The 15304-nt window shown below is 35.0% G+C and overlaps 2 protein-coding genes across 2 annotated transcripts; both read left to right on the top strand.

Annotated features, from left to right (window-relative positions):
• The first annotated feature begins 6065 nt into the window (after nt 1-6065).
• Nucleotides 6066-11441, top strand: LOC141677283 (serine/threonine-protein kinase STN7, chloroplastic). The gene is made up of 10 exons (XM_074483140.1): nt 6066-6614; nt 6739-6822; nt 7126-7245; nt 7386-7484; nt 7686-7854; nt 7933-8026; nt 9660-9753; nt 9849-9905; nt 10570-10983; nt 11254-11441. Exons 1-10 carry the CDS (start codon nt 6189-6191, stop codon nt 11413-11415), a joined length of 1719 nt encoding a protein of 572 aa, XP_074339241.1. The 5' UTR covers nt 6066-6188; the 3' UTR covers nt 11416-11441.
• A 2742-nt stretch (nt 11442-14183) lies between these two features.
• Nucleotides 14184-15004, top strand: LOC141678140 (small polypeptide DEVIL 4-like). Its single transcript, XM_074484384.1, has one exon. The coding sequence runs from the start codon at nt 14318-14320 to the stop codon at nt 14462-14464; it is 147 nt and encodes a 48-aa protein (XP_074340485.1). The 5' UTR covers nt 14184-14317; the 3' UTR covers nt 14465-15004.
• Nucleotides 15005-15304: the final 300 nt, after the last annotated feature.

Below are 15304 nucleotides of genomic sequence, written 5' to 3'. Positions count from 1 at the left end.
CTGGACACCCCATATTTGTGGAAGCTAAGAAGGAAGAGAAAGAAAGAATCAGGTAAGAGAAGAAGGAAGTTGCTCTAGATGCTAAAAAGCTCAAACAGAAGAAGAAGCAAGCTGCTATCTTGGCCAAGCTTCAAGCAGTAAAAACCACAACAGAAATTCCTGCACAACCATCTGTAATTGTTGAACCTCAAGATCAAAAAGTGAAAGATGAACCACAACAGAAAAGAAGATTCAGATACAAGCTACCTTCTAAAATAAAATTGGACTTCAATGATGAGAAAATGGAAGACTAAACTCCCAAAAACACTATAACTTCAACTCAGACATCAAAACCCTCAGTGGAATTATGTACATTCAAGGTGGTGGATCCAACTAGGAACATTCATGGTGAACCCATAATTCCTAAGGATGAGCCAGTAGACTGGGATAGTTTACCAATTCCTGAGCTAAACTTTCCGATCTTCAATAAGCCAAAGAAAACAAAGACAAGAGTAATCAAGAAAGTGAAGCCTGTGTCTCTAAGATCCAAGACCCTAACAAAATCTCAACCCACAGTCAATAAGAGAGATCTTATGTATACCTGTGACATCAAGGAGTTTTCATACTTGAATCTCTACTTGAATGAACTGGAAGAAGTAAGAGGAATTGATGCTTACAGGCATCTTCCTGAAATACTGGTATTTAAATACAAGGGAGGGAGAGAGATGACATGGCCACTTCATAGGATTCTTTTAGAAAACCAATTTGTGCTAATAAAGATCTACTCTTCATTCAAAAAGAATTTTGGTTACAATGTGACTGCAAAAAGACTAGTTCTAAAGAAGATTGAGGAGTTGAGGAGTACTAGAGCCAAATATGCACTTCCAAAAACTCTATCTATTCCCTTTACAGGAAAGAGAGTGCATCTGAGGCCCTATTGGCTGATGGAATTCAGGGATGAAAAAGGAGTTAGAAGATTCTTCAGGTTGGAGGACCAATTGAGTATCTCTAGCAATGAGACTCTTTTAGAAATGCAGGAAATGCTAAATCTCTCAGAAGCTGATGAACTTGAATTCAACAGACAACTCCAGAATCAAATTGAAGAAAACAACAGAAGACTTGGAAAGAAATCCAGACAATCAAGGAAATAGATCTATCTGCTCAGATTAGAGGAGCACCTTGATAATTATTATGAGTAATTTCTTTGTGTACTTTGCATTGTTCAATTTTCAGTAAATTGTAGCACTTATCAGTTTTATCCACTATTTTTCAATATGTATTTTTAGGATGTTTTGTTATCATCAAGTTTCTCTTAATTTATGGCTACAATTCCAGTAGACATAAATTGGGGGAGATTGTTAGAAATATGTTGTGTACTTGATGATAAGCTAAATAAAACACCTTAGTGGATTTAACTTAGTGAATTTTGTAGCACCCGACGGATGATCAATTATAGTCCCGACGGTTGATTCAATATAGTCCCGATGGATGACTAATTGATATCCACCAGGTGAGTAGCTTATGTAACAATAAGTAATGTAGCACATTTCTGCAAACAACTTTATGTAGATTCTGCAGTAGCATATGAGTCATGTTGACTACTAGTAGATATGCAGAATAGGTTGATTAATTGTAAATATTAGATGTCTTGTAATTCTGCATAAATGAAATGGAGTCAAGTGTCAAATAGCTACCCGACGGATGATCAACAAAGCTACCCGACGGATGATCAACAAGACTACCCGACGGATAACAAGCATATAACCAACGGATGATCAATTCAAATATATGTTGACAGTGACAACACAGTCATATGCATTGGGTATTTGCAAAAGGAATGTGGCAGCCTGTTTAGCAAGGTTTTGAGAACAAAGAATCATTACCATTTCCATGCTATCAAAGATGCTGGAATAGAGTAGTGAAGCAGCATGGAGTTAGACTTGATAGGTTTTATTTTATTATCCTGTTTTATTACCATATAAACTTGGTGATATATAAACCAAGTGTAGCAAGTAGAACAAATAACTAAGCAAACACATTTTAGAAGAGAAATAGAAAAGGCTGTAACTGTTAAAAATTTCTCTATAGTTTGTTTGTTAACTTGTAAAAAGCAGCTGTGAGCTATTCAAGCTTCACAGGGTTCTCTCGATATATATATATATATATATATATATATATATATATATATATATATATATATATATATATATATATCTAGTGGATACATTCAAATCCACCAGAAAGTTTTAAAGACTTATGTTTTTATTACTTGTGTTTTGATTTATACAATTCTATTATTCCGCACTTTGCAAATCAAACACTTATATATATTATTGAGTTAGAACAGTTTTAAAAATCTAAAAAAGAAGTCATAATTACATTCAACCCCCCTTCTGTAATTCTTGTGGTATTGTTACGGAATAACAAGAAATATATCTTAATTGTATATATAACGGGGGCATTATGATTAAGCTGGTGTTATGCATAATTAAGGATAGATCTACTATAATTTATGGTTAATATGATAATAAGCTCTCTCATATATATGTATAATATTGGTTTTATTACATTCAGAATTTATTTAAACGGGTATCATTTGATAATTTTTTTAACTATTGTTTTCATGTATTTGTAGCTAAAAAGTAAGTCAAGTGGAAGTTTATACCCACTTATCAACTACTACAAATTAATTTTGGTAATTAGTTGATCTAAAAAATTATTTAGTGATTAATATGACATTATGTGGAATCGCAGGAGCTCAATTTACCCCTCCACTGCCTCTAACGGATTATGAAAATAGAGAGCTGTTAGAATTAAGGAATAAAGAGAAACAATTAAGATTTTTTTTCCCTCAATGATGCCTATATTCCTTAATCTTCTTACACTCTTTGCTGAAGTGAGAAATTCATTCTCGAAAGATAAATCCAAAGAAGAAGTATGTCTATCCTCTTGTATATAGTTTTTTTGATAAATTTGTCAATAAATTGAGTCATATATATATATACCTTGGTACCTAATATCATGTATGATTAAGAGAGGGAAAGATGAGAAGGCCAATGTGCTTCACGAGCCAATATTGTTACATCGAAGAAATATGTAACCGGGGATACAACTAAGAAAGAACATCAGTCACTATCACATTTAGAATATACGGAACCTCTCGTTCAACTACTGACGTCTACTGAAGCAAATGGTTTAATTGAGACTTTTTGGGTTGTGCAAAAGCCCCAAGGGAAGAAGCGGCTACGAAAATTTCTAACACTACAATCGCAACTACAAAGGCTGCTACAAAAATGTAATTGAGTAAGATATTTATCCTGAAGAGGAGGAGGAAGCATTATTTTCCTGATATGTTTGGTTTGAAATATGTTTTATGTGTTCCTTTATAATATTGGTTATATTGGAGTCCTTGCAGCTTTCTAATATGTTTGATTTGATACTGTAATAGGATTCTTATATTACAGTCCTTTTTTTGCAAATTTTTACATTTAGAATCATTTTTGTTCATTAGCAATTTTTTGTCATATTTATACATCAATTTTCATTATAAATTAATTAGGAAAAAAAGAGTTTCAGTTTATCACTTAGAATTCATTATAATTTTCCATGCGCATATATTTCAGTGAAATGGACGAGTGAATTTACTTTTCGTGCGTATTTATTGTTTTAACTCTCTCTCTCTACCCCTCCTATTTCGTACAATCTCGCCTGCAATGCTTTGTTGTTTTCTCTAATTTGAAATTTTAACTTTTTCTAAAGTTGGATGAACCACATATTTGATCTAAAGTCTCATTTTATATGTTATCATAATCCTTATTCTTGTTAGAGTAAGTTCAATCCTATACGCAAAATGATTATATATATTACTATAATATGGCACCAAAAGTGGTTTTGGGTATTAAAATAACATTTGTACTCTGATGATAATTCTATTTTATAACCAAATAATCTTATATATACCTAACATTTCATCCAACTCATTTATTTTACTTTAAAATGAATAGAAGTCCCAAATCTCCTCGATGTGGGATAGGGGTGTTACAAACTCCCCAACTTAAACTCCTGATGTCCTCGTCCGGCTGGACATATAGCCCATAAGTTCAGATCTTTGTCTTTCTAGTCATTATGGGATAATACCGGATGGCTTCGTGTCTCCGCCTTCATATCTCTGTCCATTATGGGATAATACCACCAGCCTTCGTGTTCCCGCCTCTAGAAAATTGACGAAACAAGCTTTCAAAAATCGGCTTTAATACCATTTATAACATTTAAGCCTACAATCAAATGCGTACTAGACCCAACAACCCACCACAGGTCAGTCTGAAAAAAGCTAGGGATTTGGTACACATTAGTTATTGACTTGTATCTATAAAGCTCCCAAATACTCTTATACTTGTCAATGCGGGATGTTACAAACACCCCTCTTATAGGATCGACGTCCTCGTCGATCTCATAAAACCACATACGGAACCCGTGCAGTGCAACTGCACTTCAGGCCGAGCAGAGATCTAATACCAAACGTGACAACCCGGGTCAAATTCCGAGCCTTTTTTTGAAACCAGGTCAAGTCCCGATTCCGAGTCTAAAATAAGCCAAAGTCTATTGTCCCAAATACAGTCAACTTGTGTAACGACTAGCCCACCACAGGCCCCCAAAAGATCATGATTTGTTGGTGCATATAGTAGTAGTATTTTGCCTTATAAACTGAACAGAAGTCCCAAATCTTCTCGATGTGGGACATGGGTATTACAAACCCCCCACTTAACTCCTGACGTCCTTGTCAGGACGAACAGACAGCTTATAGGTCCGGATCTTTGCGTCTCTAGCCATTGTGGGATAATACCGGCTGACTTCGTGTCCCTTCCCCCAGATCTCCGTTTGCAAAATAATACTACCATCCTTCGTGTCCCCGCCTCCGGGAACTTGACAAATCAAGCTTTCGAGAGTCGGCTTTGATACCATTTATGACAACTCGGGTCAAATCTCAAGCCATTTTCGAAAACCGGGTCAAGTCCCAATTCTGAGTCTGAAATAAGTCGAAGTCTACTTTCCCAAATATAGCCAACTTGGGGAACGACTAGCCCACCACAGGCCCCCAAAAGATCATGATTTATTGGTGCATATAGTACTAGTATTTTGCCTTATAAACTGAACAGAAGTCATAAATATCCTTGATGTGAGACATGGGTGTTACAAACTCTCCCACTTAAACTCTTGAAATCCTCGTTAGGCCGAACAGACAGCCCATAGGCCCGGATCTTTGCATCTCTAGCCATTGTGGGATAATATCGGCTGGCTTCGTGTTCCCGCCTCCAGATCTCTGTCTATTGCGGGGTAATACCATTAGTCTACGTGTCCTTACCTCTAGAAACTTGACGAATTAAGCTTTCGAAAGTCGGCTCTAATACCGTTTATAACATTTAAGCCTACAACCGAATGTGTACCGGACCCAACAACCCACCACAGGTCAGTCTGAAAAAGTTAACGATTTGGTCCACATTAGTTGTTGATTTGTATCTATAAATGTCCCAAATACTCTTATACCATATGTGACAACTCAGGTCAAATTCTGAGCCTTTTTCAAAAATCGGGTCAAGTCTCGATTCCGAATCCGAAATAAGCTGAAGACTATTGTCCCAAATGCAGCCAGCTTGGGTAACTACTAGCCATCATAGTCCCCCAAAAGATCATGATTTGTTGGTGCATATAGTCGTAGTATTTTGCCTTATAAATTGAACATAAGTCTCAGATCTCCTTAATGCTTAATGCGAGGCATGGGTGTTATAATTTTATACACGATATTACAACTCTGACATCCAAATTCCGGTAAAAGTCCTGCCCAATCTATTTCCATTCATCAGCCCAACTCACAATTTTTTTAGGATTATTATTTCCATTGAGAGCCACAACAACTACCACTTTTTTCTTAACAGATTTTACTTGTACAATCAAAAGCCCATGATAAAACCCACAAAAAGAAGGTCCAAGACCAATCCACAATATTATTAGTGGCCAAGATTAAACTAGTTTATCAAACCACTCACCACCACAAAAATACCAGAAATAACCGTCAACAAACCAAACAAAAAACCTCAGTTTAACTAGTTCTACTGGTCATCAAACTCCCAGCAAACTCAATCTAAGACACAAATAATATATGTATATCCACAAACTTAAAAACACATTCACCATCTTAAATATTCATAGAAATGGCAGCTCTTGCTGCAACTGGAGTTGGATTAGGCACAGTTAAGCTCCACTTTCTCAACTCAAAACCCCCATCACAATTCTTGGGAAAAAAGATCAAGATCACAACTTTATTACATGAAAAATATGTAAGTATAACAAGATCAAAAGCCCATCAAATAAGTGCTTCTGGGCTTGTTGTGGATGTTTTTCATGATGTTTTTTTGGGTGTTGGAGTTGGGCTTCCTTGTACAGTCATGGCTTGTGGTGATATGATTTATAGAAGCACATTGCCAAGATCAAATGAGCTTACTATTACTGTTCCTGGTGTTATTTTGGCTTTGAGTACTTTATCTTATCTTTGGGCTACTCCTGGTGTGGCTCCTGGCTTTTGGGATATGTTTGTTCTTGCTTTTGTTGAGAGGTTCTTTAGACCTACTTATAGAAAGGTAATATAAGTATTTGTTTGTAAAGATATTGTGTTTTGGTAATGTATACATGCATGTTATGTTATAATCTTGGAATGTATGATTGGTGGTATATGATATGTGGATTTTTTTGTGATCATGGCAGGATGATTTTGTTTTGGGTAAGAAATTGGGTGAGGGAGCTTTTGGTACTGTTTATAGAGTATCGTTGAAGAATGACTCTTCGAAGGTATTTGATTTATGTCCTGTTTAAATTACGCTTCTTTGGCATGTATTTTTTTTGTTATTGCATTAGTTAGTTTATCATTGATTAGTGTTGAAGACTTGAAGATGGTATGAATATTAATACAAGGTTTAGAAAGATGTGATCTTACATATTTGGTCATTAAGTGAATGAATATTGATAACAATGTTGAGCATTAGTATCGTTTTTGTCTAATTCGCGGATTGTCACTTGATCACAACTCTATTCTTGAAATTGCTTTTACAGTGAAGTAATATTGTGTACATTGTTTTTGGTGGTGGTTAAAAGGCAGGGGATTTAGTGTTGAAGAAGGCTACAGAATATGGTGCAGTGGAGATTTGGATGAATGAACGGGCACGTAGGGCTTGTTCGAATAGTTGTGCTGATTTTGTTTACGGATTTCTTGAGGTGTTTCTCAATTATGTTTTATACTGATACCATATATAGCAAATTCAATATCGAAGGGGAATAACTAATTAATTGAAATAATCTCATAGGTTATTTATTAATTTTGTTTTACTCACCCATATTAAATATTTGCATGTCAGAATTCTTCAAAGAAAACAAGTGAATATTGGCTTATATGGCGTTTCGAAGGGGAAGCAACACTTTACGATTTGATGCAGAGTAAAGATTTTCCCTACAATGTTAGTACCTTCAGTCCTTTTTTCTCCGTTGGCAATTTCAGAAGATTATCTTTCATTATTGTTTTTACACTGAAGTAATTGATAAGGAAATACGACTAAAAATGTAAATAACTGGTCTAAACGTATTCATGAGAACAGGAATGGATTTATATTGTTGGTAAAATGTCTAATTCAATAACTCGTGACATTGAATTTTGACAGGTAGAAGCACTGATTCTTGGAAAAGTTCAAGACTTGCCAAAAGGGATAGAAAGAGAGAACAGGATTATTCAAACAATTCTGAGGCAAATTTTATTTGCATTGGATAGTCTACACTCGACTGGGATTGTTCATAGAGATATTAAGCCACAAAATATCATTTTTTCTGAAGGTAGTTGCTCTATGAGCTTTTAATTGAGCTTTTTTTCTGACTGGCAAATTTTTTCTGAAGACTGCCCAATCAAATCAGGTTCTCGAACATTCAAAATCATCGATTTAGGAGCTGCTGCAGATTTGCGAGTAGGTATAAATTACGTTCCTAAGGAGTTTCTACTAGATCCAAGGTATCCATTTTTTCTACGTTCAAGACTTGAGTGTTTGGCGAAAAAGCATAAGGTTAACTATTTTCAGAAGCCATGTCTGTACTTTACATCCTCAAGAGCATTGTTGTTATCTTGTTGTTATCTTTAAATGCACGATTTGTTTGCATCGTCTGTAGATCCATAGATAACTATATTTTCCTGACAGACCGAGTGTCTCTGCCACAGACAGCTTAGGCACTCTCTGATTCTTGCATATAATTACACAGTTGAAATAGGAACATAACTAAGATGATTTTCTCTTTGAAGTTCCAGTTCTTGACCTGATGAATACTATCTGGGGGCAGCTTAAGCTGCAAATTAGTTTGCTACTAGTTACTTTGGATTTTGGCCCTCTTCTTTTTTGTAGCTTTACACAGTATATTCCTAAGAAAAGGAATAATGCAAGGGGGGAGTGGCTGGGTGGAGAGGGTGCAGTGGCAGAACAACCTCCTGCAGCTTGCTAAGTGAACAAGTACCGTACAATAGATTTAATCTGGCACAAGTTATTGTACCCCAGATGTTAGGATTTATTGCTGTATAATCATAGGTTATGGGTTCAAGTCTTTTGAAAAAACACGTAAACAATTGCTTATAATTTGATAAATTGAAGAACACATTAATTATCTACATTCAAGTGCTTGTAGTCATTTTTTCCCAGTGTTGAGAATAATACTATGTTATTAAGTTAATTCTATTGAAATGTATATTGATTTAGGCTACAATCAAGTGCGTGTAGTAATTGTAGCCCATTGTTGAGAATAATGCAATGTTATTAAGTTCAACTCGTTATAAATGAATAAAGCACACATATGCATTGACAAGCAGCATTATAGTCTTATTGTAAAGATGATTGTCCTTGAATATCCAGCTAGGAGAACTGAACCCAACTTTTTTACTAGTTGAGTATATATTTTCCTTCTCCCTCTCCAGAAATACCGGTTCATTTTGGTGCTCGTAGTCAGTGTTCGGCTCCGTGTAATATACATTGATAATTTAATTATTTATTATTATTATTGTTATTATTATTATTATTATTATATTATTATTATTATTATTATTATTATTTTGGACACAGGTCCTTGGCAAGAGATTGTTGCCATAATACCATTGGCGCTTGCTTAGAGCGGATATGTGAAAGCCCTAAAAGGTTTATTTAAAGCATGGATAGGGTTATCGGCCCCCTGCATTCACATAAAAAAACTTATGTGTAGCGCAGAAAGTATGTTGCAACAATCGCTTGCTAGGGACCACGACCCTATTAATTTTTGGTTTTATAAAGCACATTTATGGATTAGCAAGAAACTATGAAGTCTGATAGTTAAGGCAATTGTCTCTCAAGTTCCAAATACTAAACCTGGGTAGTGTTTTTTACTAGTTTAGTGGATATTCCCTGTCCTCTCAGCAATGTTATCCAAATCTGACTTTCCTGATTTAATCTATAGGTATTGTGCTATCAGTAAATAGAATTTTAACAACTTCATTACTGAAGTCCATTTTAGCAATGTTATCCAAAGTTCAGATATGCAGCACCTGAGCAATACATTATGAGCACTCAAACTCCATCTGCATTTTTCATAAAATGGACTTCCCAACTTTTTTGGTTTATCATGTTCAGATATGCAGCACCTGAGCAATACATTATGAGCACTCAAACTCCATCTGCACCATCAGCTCCTGTTGCTACTGCACTTTCCCCTGTTCTGTGGCAGGTGCCCCTCTTGTTTTTTGACAGCTTATGTAGAAACTCTTTGAATTTACCGGTGACTAACCTTTTATTCCATCACTATGAATGAATTTTTTACAGTTGAATCTCCCTGATCGATTTGACATCTACAGTACTGGTCTTATTTTCTTACAAATGGTGAGTAAAATTAGCTCTATTGATCATAAATATCATTATAAATGAGACTTCGGTACAATTAAAGCAGGGTTGCCACAGGTCAACTTGGTCTTAGATACACATTGATGAACTTTTCACTGACCCGGACACAATAATGTAGTGTATTTATGCATAACAAAATGATGATCTTGCCTAAGCTCCACTGAATGGTGCATGTTTAAGGCTATTGAGAAATGTTTATTCCAGAAGCAAAAAGTGAAAAAAACTGTGCACCAATACAAAAGTGAGATCTCTTGGAGTAAATTTACATTATGGAGTTAGATATACAACACAGATTTACTACTGTGCACAAAGTCCAACAATGCAATGCACTATGTTAGCTAGAAGAAGAAACACTTGTGCTTGTAGTATCATTTTCACAGTTTGGTCAAACAGTGCTGAAAGTATTATTCACCTGGCATTTTAGATTTATTGCGCATGACAAAATTATGGTCATGTTACGTACTCATGTATATTCATGTTACATATTCATGTATGTGGATCGGGAGTACTTTTGTGTTTATTATTTCTATCGGTTATTGAGATAGTGCAACTCATCATTCGCAGCTAGGTATTCTAGATTTTATCACGAAAAACTATCATGACATTGTTTGTTGATTAACATAGTGGTTTTGGTCTCTTTTAGGCATTCCCTGCTCTACGTTCAGATAGCAGTCTTATTCAATTTAACCGTCAGCTAAAGAGAGCTGAATATGATTTGCTTTCATGGAGAAAGACTGTAGAGCCCCGTGCAAGCCCTGATCTAAGAAGAGGATTTGAATTGTTGGCACTGGATAATGAAATAGGATGGGAGCTTCTAACGTCAATGGTTCGGTATAAAGCTCGACAAAGAACTAGTGCAAAGACAGCTTTAGCCCATCCTTATTTTGTCCGCGAAGGCCTTTTGGCTCTGTCCGTCATGCAAAACCTCAGGCTGCAATTCTTTCGAGCTACACAGCAAGACTATGGGGAAGCTGCAAACTGGATTATACAGTTAATGGCAAAGTCCGGAACAGAAAAGGAAGGTGGCTTCACAGAAGCACAGCTTCAGAACCTCAGAGTTTGTTTCTAACTCAACTAAAAGTTTATTACGTTCTTTTTGCTAAAGAATAATCTATTATGGATTAATATATTATATAGTGCACAGGGATTTTTTAAAACCATAATTGCTACCTTCTTTTGTGTGAAAGGATGTTAAGTATGCAAGGCTCACCCTAAAAATAATTTAATAGTAACGATGCCGTAACAAAATATGCTTACTGAACGCTTATTTTCCAGCAAGGTGTTGAGCCATTTTATTAACCTCCCTCCGCATCTTATCTTTTGGTAGGAAATAAAGCCAAAGAAAAAGGAAAAATCACAGAGAAATGCTTTGGCTTCCGCACTTCGTTTCCAAAGAAAAATTTTGAAGACACTGAATGAGAGTATGGGTGAGCTGAACCAGCGCAGAAAGAGTCTCTGGTGGAGCCGGTGGATTCCTAGAGAGGACTGAGTAATGTATATATACCTTCTTCTTTTTTCTTTCTTTTTTTTCATGCAGACATTTTAATTAATTATACTATTCTAAATACATGACAAACTATACTCAGATATTGTACAGTGCTCAAATCCTTATTAACTTCAGTATGTAAAAGAACTCGAAGATCTATGTAATATAAAAAAGTTGTAATTTTATGGGAAAACATGAAACAACAGAACTACTACTAGTAGACAAGGCATAAATGTTCCATGCAGATGTATATTTTACTTAGATTTATCGATCTTTTAACTGCTTTTAGTTTCAGTATTACATTAAGCAAATATTGCAAATGATGATTATTAGGATCAACTAATATTGCAAATGTCATCTTCATACAAGCTTGGTCAATATTTTCTATGTGATATCAGATTCAGTGATGATTAGGGAAGTACATACATAAGTTGTGCAAGTAGCAAATTCTATTATTCCCAGAATTGTTTGTAACTTGTAAAATGATTAGTACTAGTATCAGAAATTCAGAATGCAGGGGACTTGTTACCACTTGCCCCAATTGTAAAAAGTACAAACATGTAAACGCTTAATCATTCAGCAAAGTACAAGTTATAGTTATATTCATAGTCATCCAAAGAAGAGACATACAATTGAAAATATTGTTCTTATAACATTAAAACTGGTTGCAGTTTGTATGAGAGTGGATGAAATGCCATGCACTCTTCAAGTGAGACAATTGTCCAGAACTATTGTAAGTAATAGTACTACAATTATCAATTTGCAAACTGCTGTGCTCTTCTATTCTTTGGGAGATACTTAGTTGTATTAGTGAGAGAAAAAATTACAGTATTTAGTAGTTTGTTCATTTTTATCATAGAAACCTGGCAAAAAAATACTTATAAATATATATATATTGCAATTTACTTATTTAAAGATAGAACATATATATATCTTCATAAGAAAAACGGCATTTTCTATAACCGAGTTGCATTTTAGTGAGATTTTGGTTCATGGTTAGTGAATTCCGTTATAAGTAAGATAGTGTCCCGATAAAACATGTCATTATCCTTGAAATTAGATTTCATCCCATAACCTTAACCCTATTCTCGTTGTTGATTCTCATTCTCGTGGTATATCCAGACGGCGTCCGTATAATAATCCCAACTGATAATCATTTAGAAACAAATATTAATTATTATTAATAATCGATAATATAATACAAACAAATTATATGATTTACCTTAACTATCCCGGAAAATATCTTATAAAGATTATTCATTTGTGCACGAGTGAACTGGAAAATATTCACACAGCTTTTTATTCTCATTACTCCTCAACTCCTTTACATGATCACCAATTTAAACCATGTACAGACTTCAACTTTAATCAGTGGGGGGTGATGAGAGTCCACATATATATTATATGCAATGTATCATATGACATCTTGTCCGATCATCGATTCAACTGTGTGCCCCCGCCCCGTATGTGAACCCACAAGACCAAGCACACGTACGTGTACACAGGTCAAAAAGCAATTAAGATAAGATGCCCTCATTAGTCACTAATCTGCTCTTAGTTGATTAAGATGTGCATGTAATGTAGGATTCAACTCAAACCGCCCCGTCATTGTCTGGTGAGGCGGATCCAGCGCGCATACGTAGTACACCTAGTCACCTAGACATATGTGTGTTTTTTTTATTACCAGGTGTCTAGTACAATTTACGCTCACCTCGACTAATTCAATAGAGGGCTAACAAATTCAGAGCAACACACCACTATGACCCTTAACCCCTAGAGCGTCCAATTGAAATTGAACATGGGACACCTAGGTGGTAAGCGGCTAAAATCTCAGTTTTAAGCCTTAAGTCTCAACCAACTGAACTACCCGTGGTGGGTTACACATATGGGGGTTGATGTGTAGAAACTACACAAATATATATCTATTACATAACCTCATCGACAACACATTGGAAAGAAGATCATGATCTATATAGCAGACATTTGCTACCTTATTGTTGTAATGGCACACCCACTATGTTTGTTTGTCACTCCCAACATACATTTATGGTCAAATAGATGACATGATCGATCGTAAACCAGCTAGCATCTTCCTCTGTTTCTTTCCCGCTACAGTTTTTAAATGACTTCACTTTTATCTTCATGTTTCTTTGAAGTCGGTGTTAAGATATGATACAAGGTATAATCAATTTTTTCTCCAAGCACATTACATTCCAAGAGAACTGATACTGGCACAAACATGACTTTTCATGTCGATGAAAAATAGATAGTATACGTCCGAAAAAAGACGATGTATGAAGGGAGAACGTACATGATTAAGGTCTTTTACGTCAGGTGATAGAGCGACGTAAAAGATATAATATACGTTCACCTATATTTATTTAGGTGACGTAAAAACTCCAAAAAAATGAGATAACATAAAACTTTTCATAATCATTTCATACACATAATTTTGAGAATATTTTACGGGAAATTATTTATGCCTAGTATTTCTTTTCGTGATATATGTTGCAACTTCTTTGGTGACATTTGAATAGGGTTGTATAACATTTGACTCTACCGGTGGGATGATACCCTGGATGCAATTATTATAAAGTTAAAGTAAATGACAAGATTACAACAGTAGATACATGTAGACATATGCATAATGCATGAACTAAAATATGTATGTATGATCAATTATGGAATCAGAAGTGTTAAAGTAGGACCCCATAAGGTACTGTTTGGTGAGCCAAGCATAACCTTGGATGCCCCATACTTGATTCCTACAGAAGTATACTTCTTTCTTTCACCTTCCTATAAGAACCCCTCTTCCACTTGTACAATCCCTTCAATTTAATTTCAACATCCTTACACATATTGATCAAAACTCCTTTTTGTGTTATTATTCAAAGAGATCAAGAAAATGAAGATGATGAGCAATGGCAATAGTATGGGAGCATCCAAGAGAAGGATTGCAAGCAAAGGACTTGGAGGAGTATTGAGACAACAAAGAGCTAGATTATATATTATTAGAAGATGTGTAGTCATGCTCCTTTGCTGGCATGAGTAAACTACACAGCCTCTTTTTTGTCCCTCTTTCTCTTGTTTTTGAGTAGAATCTTATTTTTTTACATTTTTTTGTCAAGTGTAAATTGTAGTGGTTAGTTAGTGATGAAGATATAGGGGATTGGTGAGAGGACTATATCATGCATGTATATGTTGAGACTAATTCACAATTTTGTACCAGTTACCCTAATTCATGGGCTAATGTGGACTGTGGACAGTTTCCTTTACATCAATGGAATGATAAGATTATTGCAGTACAGCTCCACGATTGAATGAGTTCATATAACTTCTTGGTTTTATCAGATTGTATCTCAGAAAGTTGTATATTATAACATCAGTTTGCCAACAAAGAAAATGAGGTCTGTGGCTCCATCCAGAATTGAGATCTTTAACATATGTGCATTGAGTATTAGGATACCTGAGTCTTATCTTATGGCAACTTGGCTTTTAATTTCTGATGCTAATTTTCTTATTACTATGTAGACTATTTTTAGAAGAAGCTAATGATTAGATGGATAAAAAGTATAAATCTTTGTTTATCATATATTTAACATTTGAAATTTGTATTCAAATTATGCTATACTTAATTTTTGAATATATATAGAATGTAATTAGGATTTATATCATTAGGATTTATATCCCAATTGTCACTGATCAGACTAAATCAGGTAGGCAGTATCTATTAGTAATCAAGTTAGGTTAATATGACAGGTTGACAGTGTTCATGATTAGTTAAAATTTAAGGATTAGTAATATATTCTTAATCCTTAAATTTGAGCCATATCAGTATCATAGACATCAAGACCTATATCACACGTTTGGAATAATTCTGACAACAATAGGT

The sequence above is a fragment of the Apium graveolens genome, chromosome 8 (genome assembly GCF_009905375.1).
Source record: "Apium graveolens cultivar Ventura chromosome 8, ASM990537v1, whole genome shotgun sequence".
Taxonomy (NCBI): domain Eukaryota; kingdom Viridiplantae; phylum Streptophyta; class Magnoliopsida; order Apiales; family Apiaceae; genus Apium; species Apium graveolens.
The sequence above is the reverse complement of the archived record's forward strand: the minus strand, read 5'-3'. Positions and strand labels throughout refer to the sequence as shown.